At 41.4% G+C, this 16,103-nt stretch overlaps 1 protein-coding gene and 1 long non-coding RNA gene across 3 annotated transcripts in view; one reads left to right on the top strand and one right to left on the bottom strand.

The window, feature by feature from the left end:
• LOC121181801 (AP-3 complex subunit beta-2) overlaps positions 1-16,103 on the top strand; it is a 33,884-nt gene that overhangs the window by 16,045 nt on the left and 1,736 nt on the right. Inside the window, exons 8-26 of one of the 2 annotated variants that reach the window (XM_041037950.1) lie at positions 80-277; positions 1,463-1,560; positions 2,368-2,422; positions 2,518-2,589; positions 3,112-3,174; positions 3,332-3,464; positions 3,875-3,984; positions 4,174-4,350; positions 4,491-4,677; positions 4,991-5,121; positions 9,200-9,238; positions 9,931-10,045; positions 10,382-10,544; positions 10,741-10,906; positions 11,130-11,217; positions 11,474-11,583; positions 11,973-12,201; positions 12,907-12,991; positions 13,255-13,352. In XM_041037950.1, coding sequence (XP_040893884.1) covers positions 80-277; positions 1,463-1,560; positions 2,368-2,422; positions 2,518-2,589; positions 3,112-3,174; positions 3,332-3,464; positions 3,875-3,984; positions 4,174-4,350; positions 4,491-4,677; positions 4,991-5,121; positions 9,200-9,238; positions 9,931-10,045; positions 10,382-10,544; positions 10,741-10,906; positions 11,130-11,217; positions 11,474-11,583; positions 11,973-12,201; positions 12,907-12,991; positions 13,255-13,352 — 2,317 coding nt within the window. The remainder of the gene's footprint in view (positions 1-79; positions 278-1,462; positions 1,561-2,367; positions 2,423-2,517; positions 2,590-3,111; positions 3,175-3,331; positions 3,465-3,874; positions 3,985-4,173; positions 4,351-4,490; positions 4,678-4,990; positions 5,122-9,199; positions 9,239-9,930; positions 10,046-10,381; positions 10,545-10,740; positions 10,907-11,129; positions 11,218-11,473; positions 11,584-11,972; positions 12,202-12,906; positions 12,992-13,254; positions 13,353-16,103) is intronic. The other variant, XM_041037951.1, reaches the window with a different exon arrangement.
• LOC121181806 lies at positions 136-11,212 on the bottom strand. The gene is made up of 4 exons (XR_005894078.1): positions 10,705-11,212; positions 10,361-10,474; positions 368-504; positions 136-275 (listed from the first exon to the last, which is right to left on the bottom strand). It is a non-coding gene; the product is annotated as an uncharacterized LOC121181806 (long non-coding RNA).

Genomic DNA, 16,103 nt, shown 5'->3' with positions numbered 1-16,103 from the left:
AAGCTGCCAGTGTCTACTTTCCATGCAAGAGAGGTTTCTGTCCCCCAAACAAACTGTTTAATCCCCACTGTCTCTGCAGGAGTCTCTGCTGGAGGAGGGAGGTGGCGGGGAGAAGACCTTCTACGGCTCAGATGAAGATGAGGATGAAGACGAGGAGGAGAAAGAGAAGAAAGCCGAGGCTGCTGCCATGGCCAAGAGGAAACCGTACGTGATGGATCCAGATCACCGGCTGCTGCTGAGGAACACGAAGCCGCTGCTGCAGAGCCGCAACGCAGCTGTAAGACCACTGCACTTTTAAATCATACACACACACTGTACATCATTATAACACAGCACAATCCATTAACTCTCACTTTGAGTGTGTTACCTTGGTAGAGATCATAATTGTTTCCCGAGCAGCAGGTTGGTGTCGTCATTAATTGAGGTCTTCGTAATCAGGCCTTGGTTCATGTTAACGAGCATCCATCCAGCTGAAGTGTCCTTAATCACAGCTGACCTCGCACTCTGAGACGGGGACAAGTGACAATTTCCCGAATTAAATTAATAAAGCATGACCCTGCGTTAGTGCTGCTGTGGTCACCTTGAGTGGCCTGTTTTGTTCCATGTTGGATGTTATGAAATCCACCTGTCACACATTATTCTGCCTTCTTACTGCTGCTGTCGAGCTTCTAGGCTTCATAAAAAAGTTTTTAATGCAGCTTATTGTCTCAGACCAATTAAACAAGGGATAACTGGGTTCACTTTACCATAATGTCACTTTAAATAGTTTAATTTGAGCTCTTATATGAAATGTGAAAGGTTTTACTGGAAGCAGTGAACCTACAGAGAATTATCACCTGAATCTGCAGCTTCCCACGGTTTTACACTGAGTTTCAGCTCATTGTTCAGCTGTCCTTTCACCATACTCTCTGCAGCAGGCAGAAGCTTTCAGAGAAAAAGCTCTAAAAAATCCACTGTACACTACCTGCTCAGCACCAGACAGCAGGCAGACACAGTTATGGACTAGCTGGTGAACATAGCAGAGTGTTTAGCAGCTAAAGAGCCAGATATTTCCCAGCATCTTTTAAAGGTAATGTGTCAATGTTGTGTTTACAGTTAGCTGTGCTGCTGCCAAGTGATTAAAAAAAAATCAGGTTTAAATCGTGTGAATTATGCTGACTGAATCCTTAAAAGACCCCAAAAAAACACCAACCTGAATGACTTATTGCCAGATCATTTCTTGAACTTCAAATAACTTTTAATCTTCTTGCTTTTAGCTTAGAGCTGTTAAAAGATTGCAAAACATATTCAGCACTCTTGTAGAATAAATGCAACGCATCTGCACTGCGCTGCAACATGAGGCAGTGATGCATTGGTATCGATATAATAGGCTGTTGCTTTGGAAATGAATGAATTTTCAGTGTAGAACAAAGCTTTGGACACGTTACTCCACTTCTCTTTTCTCTTTCTCTGCACTTTCCAGGTGGTGATGGCTGTGGCTCAGCTGTATTTCCATCTTGCTCCTAAAGCTGAGGTTGGGGTGATTGCCAAGGCCCTGGTCCGTCTCCTGAGGAGCCACAGGTGAGCTTTATCGCCCATTATTTGAAATAAATTGTCTATTCAAAATGAAATGCCTTAGATTTTGGCAGCAATATATTCCAAATGTAGTGGAGCCAGCAGTGTGAGCCATCGCACAGCGTTATTGTACTGTAGCTGAGAATGGAGCTGAAAATAATGAGAGCTGCGTTTATGAGTCTCGCTTGCAAAGGAACAAAAAAAACACTCAAACTGCCACAAAATGCACAGCTGACTGCGATAAGAGGAACCTATAATGACCATGAAACTCAGCAGTGTGGAAAACAGTATGACAACAAGAAAATGACAAGTGAGGGTAGTAAAACAAATCTTTATAGCCCTGATGGAGAAAGTGAAATTAAACAGGGAGCTCAGTGAGGCTGAGGTAAACACGAAGGCATAAAGCATAAGGAGTGATGACGGCACATAGGTGGCCTCTTGGCTCTAAGTCCTGCAGACTGTCAGTTTCCTTATTGAACAAATGCTCTTGTGGCTCTGGGTGTGCTGTAATGGGATCATCATTCAGAAACAACCAAATAGCAGCAGATACTGCTGTTTGGCTGGGGAGGGTGGGGGAGCTTTGGGGGGGGGGGGGGGGGGGGTACACACCCACACAGGTGTTTTCAGGTATTTGATTAAACCAATGTGAGTTTACTAGATTATGGAGAATTTAAAATTAAAATTCATCAACAGTGATATTTATACATTAGCTGAGGCTTCTCAGGGAAGGCAAATGGACGTTTTATTGAATACTTCTTCTTTTTTTCTGCTCCTACTCTCCATCAACCTCTCTGTTTCTGTTTCTTCCTCCAGTGAAGTCCAGTATGTCGTTCTTCAGAACGTGGCGACAATGACGATCAAGAGAAGGGTGAGCTATGCCGGGTGGTATTTTGTGAAAATCAAATACTGATGGCGCTGCAGGTTCACTGAGTTTTTTTTTCTCCGTGTCTTTATGTTTCACAGGGGATGTTTGAGCCGTACTTGAAGAGTTTCTACATCCGCTCCACAGACCCAACCCAGATCAAAATCCTTAAGGTTCTACTCTGTTCTATCCAACTCTATTGTTCCTCCAGTCTGAGTTGTGCTGCCATCCTTTCCTCTTTTGTCTCAACACTTAATCAGTGGAGGGCCATTAATTCTCTTAGCCTTGGGGCACTATATTAATATTATTTTAAACCCTGCTGCACTGATTTATTTCCTCGAAGCAAGCACAGAGAACTTATATGTTAACATATTATAAGTGAAAAAAGTAAGTAAGGACATCAAACTGTCAAAAAGTGTGTTTTGTGTCAGCGCAATTTATTTCTGTTGTTATGGACGGTGAAAACTACAGTATGGAATCTGCCAAATCAATGTCCATGAATCAGAGTGAGGCACTTTCTAAGGTGTAGACATCCATTTGAAGAAAAGGAAAAACTTAAAAGTGAAAGCACAGTCTTTCTCTTAGACTCTAACAAAAAAGGCTACACAGTAATTAATGGAAATCCAGTTTTGTGTTCCCCTTAAGTTTGACTGTGCAATATTCAAAAGGGACATGTTTTGTCTTGTCTTTTACAGCTGGAGGTTCTCACCAATTTGGCCAACGAGACCAACATTTCCACCATTCTCAGAGAGTTTCAGGTACAGTGAAGCAGAACTTGTGATGCTATATTAAGAATAAATCTTGTCTTCAATCAGAGTAGAAAAAAACTAAAATGCCTCCTTCAGCAAGGAGGGATTTGTCAGCAATAAGCATCATTTATTTATTACTGCCCTAAGTGAATATTTCCTCTCGTAGACATACATTAAAAGCATGGACAAAGACTTTGTGGCCGCTACAATCCAAGCCATCGGCCGCTGTGCCACCAACATCGGAGAGGTGAGGGACACATGTCTGAACGGCCTGGTGCAGCTGCTGTCCAACAGAGACGGTAAGTCTTTTAATGTCATGCTCTAGATGCTTTTTAAATGGTACATATGATATAATTGGAATGACGTGATGTAGATAGCAGTAGCAGATATTGGGTTAATAGGTTCATTTAATCAGTGTTACTCATTAGCATTTCTAAATCATGAAGTTTTTTCTTTTTTTGCACCGTGGAAAAAATAGGGATCAAACTATAATAAGATTAAGGAGACTGGATAACAATCACCAAGACACAGACTTCACATTGACAAATGAAGAGTGAAAATGAAGAATCTGTTTCAGAGCAAAGATAAGGGACTGAATTTGAACTGAATTCGTTTTAGTAACTCAATCTGGGATTAATAGAAGATGAAGGAACACTTCAATTCAATATTAAACCATGATTTTAATCAATGAATTTGTCCCCTTGTACAGAGCTGGTTGTGGCCGAGTCTGTGGTTGTTATCAAGAAGTTGCTGCAGATGCAACCGGAGAAGCACAGCGACATCATCAAGCACATGGCGAAACTAACAGACAACATCCAGGTGAGAGTCTCCTTCACAAACACCTTTTGGATTTTAAATTTGCATGGCAAAGATAATGGGTCGCTGTTTTTAAATAAGTTTGCCAAAAATGTTTTAATTTTTTTTTTGCAAGTTAAACCCCCGTCTGGTACCGGCAGAAACAGTAGATGTGCACGTACAGTATCCATGTAATTTAACCTGTGTCGTCAGGTGCCGATGGCGCGGGCCAGTATCTTGTGGCTGATTGGAGAGTACTGTGAGCATGTACCTAAGATTGCCCCGGATGTCCTGAGGAAGATGGCCAAGTCTTTCACTAATGAAGAGGACATTGTCAAGCTCCAAATCATCAATCTGGCTGCCAAGCTTTATCTCACCAACTCCAAACAGGTACACTTCCCACAATTTAAACACATGCCCCCAACTACTGTAGGACACATACAGTATAATGTATAAATACATCAGATAGTAGCTGTTGTTGTTGGTTCTCTCTTCATTCTCCATGTTCCTAATATTCCTTCACCTCGCAGACCAAACTGTTGACGCAGTATGTTCTCAACCTGGCCAAGTATGACCAGAACTACGATATCCGTGATCGGGCACGCTTCATTCGCCAGCTCATTGTGCCCACTGAGAAGAGTGGGGCTCTTAGCAAGTACGCTAAAAAACTGTTCCTCGCCCTCAAACCTGCACCAGTCCTCGAGTCTCCATTTAAAGGTACAGAAGACATTTAAAAGTCCTCACCTGATCACAGCCAACTAATCTATTTTTAGTTTTCCTAACACTTCAATGAAAAAAGATATTCCTTTTAACTCCAAAGTATTTCACTGTGTACATGCACTGATGTTGCAAACAGAACCTGTTAACAGTAAATTCAACATACTTTTATGGAGCCAATTTGCCAAAATGTGAATAACTATAGGCTTAAAAAAGTACAGAGCTCCAACTTAAGATGCCCTGTGTGTTGAACTCACCAATGTGTGTCCCTACAGATTTGCATTACTGATTTCTTTTTCTTGTGTTTTTGTAGATCGAGACCACTTCCAGTTGGGTTCACTGTCCCACCTCCTGAATGCCAAGGCTGGGGGCTACCAGGAGTTGCCTGACTGGCCTGAAGCCGCCCCAGACCCCTCCGTGCGCAACGTGGAGGTGAAGGAGTCTGTGCGTGCAGTGGGAACAGTAACATACAGAGACACAGGGGCCCTCTGGGGTCTCCAGGGGCCCCAAAAGATGGAGGGGAGCGAGGGTTGCTCCTGCTCCAGAGCAGTGCCTCAGAGGGGTTGGACAGAGTCACCAGAGCCTCACATCCAATATAACATTGACTCCAATATAACACAGATTCCTCTCTCACTAGCCATCTTTCATTCACTTACAGCTCATTAGCATTAACGACTCATCGGTAACATGCATCCTGTTTGGTCTCCATCTACCTCCAAATGGATGCTGCTCAACAACTCCCCCATCCATGGAGGAGAATGAGTCATAACGGAGAAAAGAGGATTAATTTCTTATAAGTGAGAATGAAAGTTAGACAGACCGCCTCTATTTAAAAACTCCTGATTCGCCATAAAAGTCAGAGGTGTTGAGCTCCTCGTCCTCTCTGCTGCACTTGCATCTGTTTGGCAGCAGCTCACTCGCCCTCGTCCTGGTGATTTCTCACCATTGTTTGAGCCAATAGCACATGTGACGCAGAAGGGAACAGATTTGGGAGCGACTGCCCAAGTTTTCACTTCACATCAGTATCAACAACAGTAAACCACATCTCCTCTAATCTCTGCTGGAGGTTGGCCCATGGCAGTTTTTCAGAGGTTGGCACCCATAAAAATAGAAATACTTTTCCACAGATGCAGCCAATGTTTTATAAATTTCATAATATAATAAATATATTTAGTTTTGGCCTAATATTCTTACACTCTACTGGGCTATACATGAACAGACAAACTTGCATTTGAGTGTTAAAAAACAAAAATAGCATAGACCATCACCCCAACTCAGCAGATTTCCTCCTCTTTTTCTCCATCCCATTCACTCCATGTGCCATCGGTTCATAACCAGCAATGTGTTTTCAAAATGAAGATGCAAAATCAAAAACTTGAGTACATCACTTCTTTATCAAAATCAAGACTTAAAACAACTTGATTTGAAATTACAGGAGTGACCTCAAGGCTTGATTTTGTTGTCATATTTGTTAATTATTTGTATAATAGCGTAGATGTTTTTTTACTCGCTGATCAATGTTTCATAGCCAGTATTAACTTGCCTTTTACTTGTGATGCAGATTTCAAGATGAGGCCGCAGGTGCATTTTATTTTGATTTGACTGGTGTAATAAAAGAGATGGGGCCGTAAAAGACCACACCAGGAGATCAGTGTGTTTTAAGCTGCTTGATAAATTACTGTTGACCATTTTCAAAAGCATTTAATCCACTTCTAGTTTGATTCCCTACCTCCCAGGTGGATATTTGTTTCCCATGCAGAAACTGGAAACTTACTTTACACAGCCAGTCCATTGCAGTCGGTGGTAATGCAGCTATGGGCAGGTACGGTTTTGGAAAATCTCCCCGTAGAAGCTCCGACATCTGATTGATTTTCTGACAACCTACATCATACCTGCAACTAGGCTTGCAATCCAAGCCCCCAGTTTTACTTCCCTAATTGTGGTCTGGCAAGAATCAAAAGACATCAGCTCATGACGTCATTTTAAGGTCGTGCAGATTGCAAAAACAAATAAAATAAAGACCTGAGAAATTAGTAATAAACAAAAGAATGATTAGTCCACTGAAAAAAATAGCAATAATCAGTCATTTTGAGTCTCAATCAGTCATCTTAGTCAGGTCTCAAGTCAAAAAGCCAAACATTCTTTGGTCCCAGCCTTTCAATTACTAAGATCTGCCACGATTCCTTATTTTGGTCCTTTAATATTCATTAGCTTTGGTTCACGTCTCTGATAATTCTTCAGGTACATTGCTGGTCAGGCTCAATCTATTCTCACTGAGTATTTAACATACTTAAATCTTGCAGCTAAAATTGAGATGAGTCTGTATATCTGATATTTTTTAGCAGCAAACACTAAAATATCAGTGTAGTATAGTTACTATGGTGTAACTAAAAAGAAAGGAATCAACCATTTGTTTACTGTGATGGATTATAGTCTACTACTACAATATTTCAAGCGTGTCTCAAATGATTTTGTTTGAAAAACCCAAGGGAGATCTTAAAAGTAGGACACCAGTCTAAAAAAATGATGGTATGCTTTGAAAAATGGTCAGCAGTAACGTAAAACATACACGAGTAGCAGTTTATGTGCTCAAAAACCTCGCAGGGTCAAACTGAGTGTCCCATTATGTGCACTCATGTTGTGGCTGTAAACGCTGGGATGGTGAATGGATCCTCTGAAACCTCGACCTCTCTGACAGACTCTCCTTCTGCACATTATACGTCTCCACAGACAGAGGAAGTCATAACCCCCGGCGAAGGGAGGATCGGCTTGTTAGGGGACTGGCGAGAGGTGCCCCTCCCCCTCCCCCTTCTTTCCATTTTGAGAGTGCGGTGGTGTTTGTTTTGATGATTGCTCTCACTCTTTCCTCTTATAGTCTCTGTCTGGTTGTCATTTAATGTGGTAACTGCTGATGGCGATGTTGAAAAGATAAGATTAATGGAATTTAATGTCTCAGAGATGAATCGCCAGTCAGCGCAGATTAACAGGAGATGAATTTGACAGCCGTTTTTGTCCAAAGTGGAAGAAGGTGAACTCAAAGGGACGTAAATTAATCTTTATCCTCTTACAAGAGATGAAAATTGTGGACTTGAAGATGTAGAATTATAGTTAATCCTAAAGATTAAGGAGAAAGCTGACTCAAGTTGTAACTAAAACCAGTCAAAAGGATTAAAAAGCTGGGACTGCTCATTCTCGGCGTTAGAAACATCCATTGACAGTCTCAACTCAAGGTGCACTTACTCGACCTGTCCTGGGCTGTTCCACCACATCCCACTGAAATTTGCTGAAATTTGCTCAGTTTTCACAGAACTGTAGATTTTCAAACTTTCCGTTATTCTCTCCAGTATTGCTCACTTAAAAGTTTGTGGGTCCGTTTCATTCACAAAAATCTCTCTCTACAATGATATGCTGAACAGAATATTGATTTTGCATTACGTTTGTCTTTGTCGTATATTTTATTCTTGTTAATTTTGGCATGATATTTAAACCCATGGATAATATTTAAACTCTTAGTTATTATTAAACTCTAGTTGTGAATGAAATTACTAAGTATTAGAAAAGTGGTGAATGCCACAACCTCTTTTAAATCACTCGTATGTGCCACTTAAGAATGAATCTTTATGTACAAGTGGTTCTTGAATGAGGTCCAAATCTCAACTCAAAGTCCACTTACTCGTTTTTTAAAACTCACTTTTAAGACAAAAACAAGAATAAGAACATATATCAACATCTGCAGTTTCATGACAACTGAGCAAACCTCTGCTGCTGCTGATGATGGTGAAGATCATGTGATTACGGTCAAAAACTCCAGAACAAGAACAAAAAAGTGAGTGGACCTCAGTTGGAGATTGTTTTGCCAGCTGCTTAGCGTTAGCAGGCCACTGACCGGCACTGTTTCCTCTTTTGCACCTCATTGGTCTCACATGAAATTTGTGACACAGCTTGTGAACGTGTCACAAATGTTGCTGTTGTTGTTGTTACTGTTGTTGTTGTTGTGATACTGAGTGACGTGATTTCTGCCTCCCTGTGTGACAGCTTCCCCTCACCTCCACCTCTTCATTTAGCTCATTTCAATCCATGCTAGCACAACATCACGCTTTATTACTGATAAACACATTCATGCTAAATGCACTGTCATGTCAGCATATTAGTAAGTTTGAATTATTAATGTTGCCTTTTTCTTTCTGCAGTATTTAAGTATATAATTAACGATGTGCATTATAATTAAGTTATATTGGAGTGTATTTTACCAGGAAAAAAAACCTAATAACATATAAGTGTATGTAGTAGCTACCTAATTGTCAGACATTGTGGTATATAAGTATTTTGTGGTGAACTTTGGGGTTTATTTTTGTCTCTGTGATCTCCAAAACTGTTCTCACAAGTTCTTCTTTTTAGACCCAGAAACCCTCCTGTGCCTGTTTCTCTTGCTTTCCTGACTTTTTTCTAAAAAAGAAAACTTCTCCTTCCTTTTTCCTCATCTCACCTCCATCCCAATCTTTTTCTTTTCTACGTCCGCCAGGTTTTTACGCTGCTTGAAAGAGTCACAACATTAACGAGTGTGAGTCAGTTAGCGGCAAAGAGCCACGTCTCCTTGAGCCTCAACCCATATAGCTGCAAAAACCCCAGTGCTTTTTGACACCCCGCCTAACGTAGTTGCTGTTCTGTGCTTAGCTCAGCCAAAGCTACCTGAAACACAGCACCCTCTTCCTCGGTCTCTGCCATTAAAGAAGTGATTCTTTTAGCAGGACGTGCGGTCCTCTGACACATCGAGATGCATTAGCTGCCATGTGGGTCTTAAATGGGCTTTGGAGATGTCCACGCTCATTAGCCGATGGCATCGGTTAATGAGTTTGGTCTCAGTGTGGGAGGATCGTTGCCACTCCTCAAAGACATCACTTCTCTTAATGGAACTGCTGCCTTTATTAAAAGAAAACCATTTCTGCAACTGGTTATGAAGGCATCACCTGGTGCTAACATCTTTCTGTGCAAACAAAAGAAAAAAAAAACATAGAAAAACTCCATACAAGCATTAATGTCTGGCTTGTACTGAATTTGTTGTCTGACTGTCAGATCTAAACACAGATCTGCAGCAGGGATGGCTGTCTTCATTTGGCTACATCACGCCCAGGCAGAGGCATTCATGGCGTTGCTACTGTACTGTAATCTGCCCACATCTGTGCTTCTGTCTGAGGGGCTTTTCACTGAAACAGAGCTGATGGCTCACTGTCTGAACTCTGCTTCCCCCGCCAGGTGCCTGAATGGACCAAATGCAGCAGCCGAGAGAAGCGGAAGGAGAAGAAGGTGGAGAAGCCGTTCTACTCGGACTCGGAGGGCGAGTCTGGCCCGACGGAGTCAGCTGACAGTGGTAACTTTAGGGGGTTGCTGGTAGCTGTTAGACAGCATCCATCGCATCCTTTGTCCGGATGAGGAGTGTCCACCATAGATGTGTTTATTGTGTGTGAACATGTGAGTGGAGGTGTTTTAGGGGTCATCCTTTAAAGGACACCCCCGAGCTCATTGGTAGCAAACATTACTCCAAAATGGGTTTAGCATATTATTTGTCAGGTACTATTTTCAGCAGCGGATGTATACATGTTTTGTTGTTGACGTGATTCCTGTAAAAAATCACTTGTCTTTGTGCAGACTTTCACGTCCTTGTTTTCTGTGTAAGTGAACCAACCTCTGACCTTTTCTTCTTCAGAGTCCGACTCTGCCAGCGGCTCGGAGAGTGGCAGCGGCAGCGAGGAGAGTGGGTCGGGATCAGAGAGCGAAGAGAGTGAGGAAGGCTCTGAGTCTGAGGAGGAGGACGAGAAAGACAAGAAGAAAAAGAAAGAATTAAAGAAGCCAGTGCAAGAAAGTGAAAGGTAGCAGACCCTTCTGTTATCTGTGTGGTTGGGTATATCAAATCAAAATCATGCTTTCCTTTCACACTAAAAGCCCAACTTGAGGTTGACTCTCTTAGTTCTATTTTTCTTTAAACTCTAAGCACAACAGTAGAATCTGTCTCATCTGTGATAGACATACCTCTGTGATACTTTGACCTTTGCTTTTCTTGTCCAGTGAGCAGAGCAGTGAAGAAGAAGAGAGGAAGCACGAGAGGAAGAGTAAACAACGTAAGAGCGCCTCAGAGTCCGAATCTGACGAAGAGGAGGAGAGCGAGTCTGAAAGCAGCCAATCAGAGTCTGAAGACTCTGAGTCTGAGGCAGAAGTCAAAAAGAAAAAAAAGGTAATGATAATGATTCTGTCCACTTAAAAAAAAACATTAAAATGTTCACCTTTATATTTTAAACACAGGAAAAGTCAGGAGTGGAGTATTTTCTTTTGTAAAATCTACATTTTAAATTGGCGTTAAAATCTGAAACTGTATTCTCGTCATTGACATTCCTGTAATTATACTGCCCCATATGAACATGTCTTGTAATAAATCTTCATCCTTCATCTCCTTCCAGGCAGCTGAATCAAAGCCTCCGTCCAAACCTGTCAAGACAGAGAGCAAGAAAGAGAAGAAAGAGATGTCTTTGCTTGACCTCGACGATTGTGAGTTTTTACAATCGTGTTCAGTTTCTCCTCTGAAAGAAAATGCAGAATGCTCGATGATTCTCACATCAGCAAAGCAAAGTCAGTGAAGGACGTTTTCAAACTTAAATATTTATAAAAATCAGAGAAGGTCTACTTTACCGGTTCCTATACCAACCCTTCTCCTGCCCACAGGAGACAATATAACACATAGCTGAATGGAATCAGGTCTTAATTTTGGGACATCCATGCTGAATCTTTCTGTCTCTTTTCCCAGTTGAACCTGCTCCTTCTCCTCAAGTCACACCCGTCAACACCTTCCTGTCCAACAGCCTTGTGACCGACTTGGAAGGCTTGTCTTTGTCTGACAGTGTTCTCTCCCCAGCAGTGAGTACTTCACATGTCTCTCATCTTCCTGGTGAGAAGGAAGATGAGAGACAGCTTTATGCCTGACAGACTGAAAAGGTGTTTTTACTTGCTGTGTAGAGCACACCATCCCAATATCTGGCCTGGTTTGGTTTTGGATTATTAATTATATTTGATCCGATAGTATGAATAAAGTAATGCATGTCAGTAAATCTACAGAACTTATTTCCTTAAAATTAAGAGAACAAGGAAAAAAAACAAAGCACAAATGCTAATTGATCGCCGCACTTTATAGTAAAAGGAAAAACAGACCAAATGAAAGAAAGAAATTTGCCTCTTCCCAGCAAAGCACAAAAACAGTGTTTAGTCTGTAATGGTTAATGACTCTTCATCTGCTCCCCTGCCCACAGACCATCGCTCCCTCCAGTGCGTTGAAGAACTACGAGCTGCTGCACCGGATCACAGGGGAGGGCCTGTCGGTGGAGTACTGCTTCAGTCGGCAGCCGTTCAGCCCTGACGCGAACATGGTGGCGGTGCAGATGCAGTTCACCAACAACGCCACATCCGACACCAAGAACCTGCACATGGAGGACGTGAAGCTGCAGTCTGGGATGAGAGTCAAAGAGTTCCCAGAGATCGGTGAGTGACGAGCTCTTGGAGCTTTGTCATTAATACCAATGGAAACTTTAGCTTTCAGGTTCATCCCCGTGGGAGCATGAAAATATCACATTTCATTTGTGGAAAAATGAGCCTAATGCTGGGGCAAGGTCACATGTCTGGGGATCACAATCATTAGGAGTCATCCCTGCATTTCTAAAAATTACAATAGACTCTACAAACTAACTGTACACAGTGACACAGTAACTGTACACTAACTGTTTATGGTGATGTAAATGTAAGCACAGTAGTTTAGCATTAAGTTCTTACAGGAAACAATGAGAATCAATCAAACAGCATTTAATCTCTGTAACTATGATTTTATAATTATTTTGTTTTCCAAGATCTCTTTCTGGAGTTGTCTCCTCATAATCTGTATTTTACTGAGTATAACACTACACACAAAAAATGTTTTTTACTGTGAATACTGATTTTTTTTTTAATTGTTTAGTAGATTCGATTTTACTTAATCTTTCTTACCTCATACTGGAGACCTGCTTAGAACAAGTATGTAGTATAGATCTGGGACATGCTGTAGTGTCTGAGTCTGCACAGGAGAACACAAAGCCAGTCTTCATAGATCAAAGTAGCTGAGTTGCTTACTTAAGAGCTTTATGTTATTTTATTTGTGAATGTGTCAACATGTGTGACACTTGTCTTTTTTTCTCCCCCCACCTTTGTTGACAGAGCTGCTGCCAGCAGGTGAGACTGCCACAGCTGTGATGGGCATCGATTTCTGCGACTCAACGCAAGCGGCAAACTTCCAGCTGTGGTGAGACGGATTCAGTTTCAGAGTGTGTGCCATCACCCTGCAGCCCTCCTGCACTGCTGGGTGAAAACAGAAGCAGAGCTGATATTATCATAGGAACTCACAGCTGTGAAGTGTGATCTGTGTACAGCAATGCAGAAACAAATAAATCACTGAGCAGTGAAGTTTAGATCACATAAGTTCAGAAATTCTCCTGTCCTTTTGGAAAAGCAATAAGAATTCCTGAAACTGTCCTTTTTTTCCACATTTCTCTCTCCATTTTTCAGCACTCACACCAGGAAGTTCTTCGTGACGATCCAGCCGCCGGTCGGGGAGCTGATGAGGCCCATCTTCCTGACAGAGAATGAGTTTAAAAAGGAGCAAGGTACGTGACAAAGGGAAATGAAATAATTCTATTAAGAAATATGGAAAGTAGAATCAGTAAGACTTTCCTGCCATCACACTAAAACAAATCTATAAAAATGTGAAAGGGGAGTTAGCTTTTTTTGCTTGGACTGTGTGGGGGTTGATAAACAGCTCATTTCTCATATTTGCTTTTTTACTTCTTCTCCCTAATACAAATTTTTGCAACTTTATTTTTATTGATATTTTCAGGCAGAAAATGGGTTGACATGCACAATGTCATGTGTAATGGGTTACATCTTATAGGCACACGTATTTTATGCATTGATCAAATCGTAATCTTAAGGTAAGTTTCTCCATACAGTTTATGTTATTGACAGTTCTAGTCCACTTCTGTGTTATAGCTTTCTTTCTAGCTGCCAAAAGTATTTTAAGCATTTATTCATCCTGAGTCATGGGTTTATCTGGGATTTTGTTCAGGTATAACATGACCAAAGAGCAACTTCTGTTCCAAAGACTGTCTTTATTTCTTTAGCTCTCTCCTCACACACTGAGATCACAGCAGTATTTATTTTAAGATTTTTGTCCTTGTGATAGAAGCTGTAGACACATTTTATGCCAAGTGCAAAGTTTCACCCCTCCCCTCAAAAAAAAAAAAAAAAAAAAAAAGACAGAAAGATTCATTTACATCAAAATAAATGCAACACCTGGAATTAGACTTTTAATCCACCAAAATCCCACCAGGTTTTTCAAATACAGTGTGACCTGAGTGTTTGGTGGAGCATCTGCAGACAGCAGTTAGCAGTGTGTTTCTAGTGTCTGGTGTTCATTTTCCATCCTGACTAACACTGAGCGAGTTTTGAGCTCTAACAAACCCATAGTGACTCTTTAAACATGTGTCATATCCACGGTTCCTCCCTCTTCGTACTGTCCCCTCATAGAGAAGCTATTACAGAATCTAGGTAAGTTGGCTTTGATAGATTTTTTTTCCCCCCCCAGCCGTCTGTGTGCCCACCTGCCTTTTAGTCAGCCTCACACAGACCCCTACTCCCCTCCTCCTCTGCCCTCCTCCTCTTATGCCTCCTGCTGACTCCCCCTCCTCCCCTCTTCCTGCCTTGGTTATCAACACTCTAATTGCACCTCCAGGTCTGTAGCTGCAGACTCACCTGTGCTAACCTGCATCTTATAAAGGCCGCTCACACTCTGCTACACCGGGAATGACTGGAAATGCTCATCCACTGATCCTGATTCACTCTTCTTTGGGCACCATGTGAAAAAAAAGTAAAGAAAAAAAGAAATAAATAACATGTGGCTCAGAGCAGCACTCGATCATGTGCACCATCGTTCATCTTTATGTTATCTGAGCTTTTGAACTGCTGAATCTGAAGTGTTGCAACATCACAATGCTTTTTTTCTTTCGTCTGAATGGTTTGTTGCATATTCAAACCTTGCAAGCACAGAATTTCTGGGGAGTTGCAGGTCAAAGGCCATTTTGAAGTCAGTGTTAAAACCAGGCTGTATTTGGTTAAACGTGCAATAGCTGATTTATTTGGCCCCTGGAGGGAAACGAGCTGTGTTTAAGCTGATATGGCAAAATTGTTAGCAAACAGTTGCTTATTTACGGTATCAGCAGGCAGCAGTCATGTTTCTGGCCACCTTATGGATCAGTGTCCACTATTCACTCTTTATATTCTATATTCTTTTTATCTCTCAATATGAGCGGCCCCTTCCACATTGGCCCCTTTAAAACAAAGCTTTAGCCTCTTTTCAACCAAATTTTCTCTGTATTTACTGGCTCTGATGTGCACTGAATAAAGTGTTTTATTGAATTTTAATATTGAAAGTGGTTGCACGCAATACATTCATCTAAAATTCTTGTCCCTGAGCCTGAGACGATGTGTTCAGATTGCTTGTTTTGTCCATCCGACAGTCCAAAGCCTAAAGACACACAGTATTCAATGACATGAAGCAGGAAAAAGCATCAAATTAAGCAAGTTTGGCATTTTTGTTTGATAAATTACTTGTCGACTTGTGAATGTTTAGTCATTGAATCAAACGGTTGTTGATTAATTTTCCTAATTGCTTCAGCACCAGTTAGTACACACAAAGTGCAATACAGACGTTCAAATGCTTCTGATACATCATTTATAGGACATCAAGACTTTCATTTTTAAACCACGTTTAGCCCGGTTTACAACCGGACGACCTGATGTGCTTTGACCTGCAAATCACCATCATCAGTGCTTACTGGGAGGCATCCACTTCCATATAAGAGTGTTCCAGTAGTTCTTGGAGAGAAAAATGCTCCAGTGCAAAATTTCTCCATTTCATAGTAACTCAGTGACAGTTCATTAGGCATTAAACAAGGCTGGAGGTGCACACATTTGCCCATTTTGTGTGCTGTGCAGTCACTGTGAAAGCTGAATCACTGCTCCTCTGTGTTCAGTGGAAAGCATCAGTACATTCCACTTTAAATTTAAGCAGCATTTAAGTATCACATAAATCCCACAGAGGACTGTAGGAGATGCTTGTGCTGAAGCAGAAATCACTGTAGTCTTAGGACATATATACGGTATCAGAGTATAATACTGTATATGTCTACAGCTGGTAGATATCCTGAAAAATAATTGATTTTTATTTCTTGTGTAAAGCAGCACTGTACTGAGCCCCCACACTGATACAAGCAGCACCCTGTTCTGTATTGTTGTATTAATAACTTTTACCTTTCTTGATGCTGGGAGAGAGAAAATGAGCAGCAGCTCATGTCAGAGCT

The sequence above is a fragment of the Toxotes jaculatrix genome, chromosome 5 (genome assembly GCF_017976425.1).
Source record: "Toxotes jaculatrix isolate fToxJac2 chromosome 5, fToxJac2.pri, whole genome shotgun sequence".
NCBI lineage: Eukaryota > Metazoa > Chordata > Actinopteri > Toxotidae > Toxotes > Toxotes jaculatrix.
Note: the sequence above shows the minus strand (reverse complement) of the source record. Positions and strands in the feature narration are given on the sequence as shown.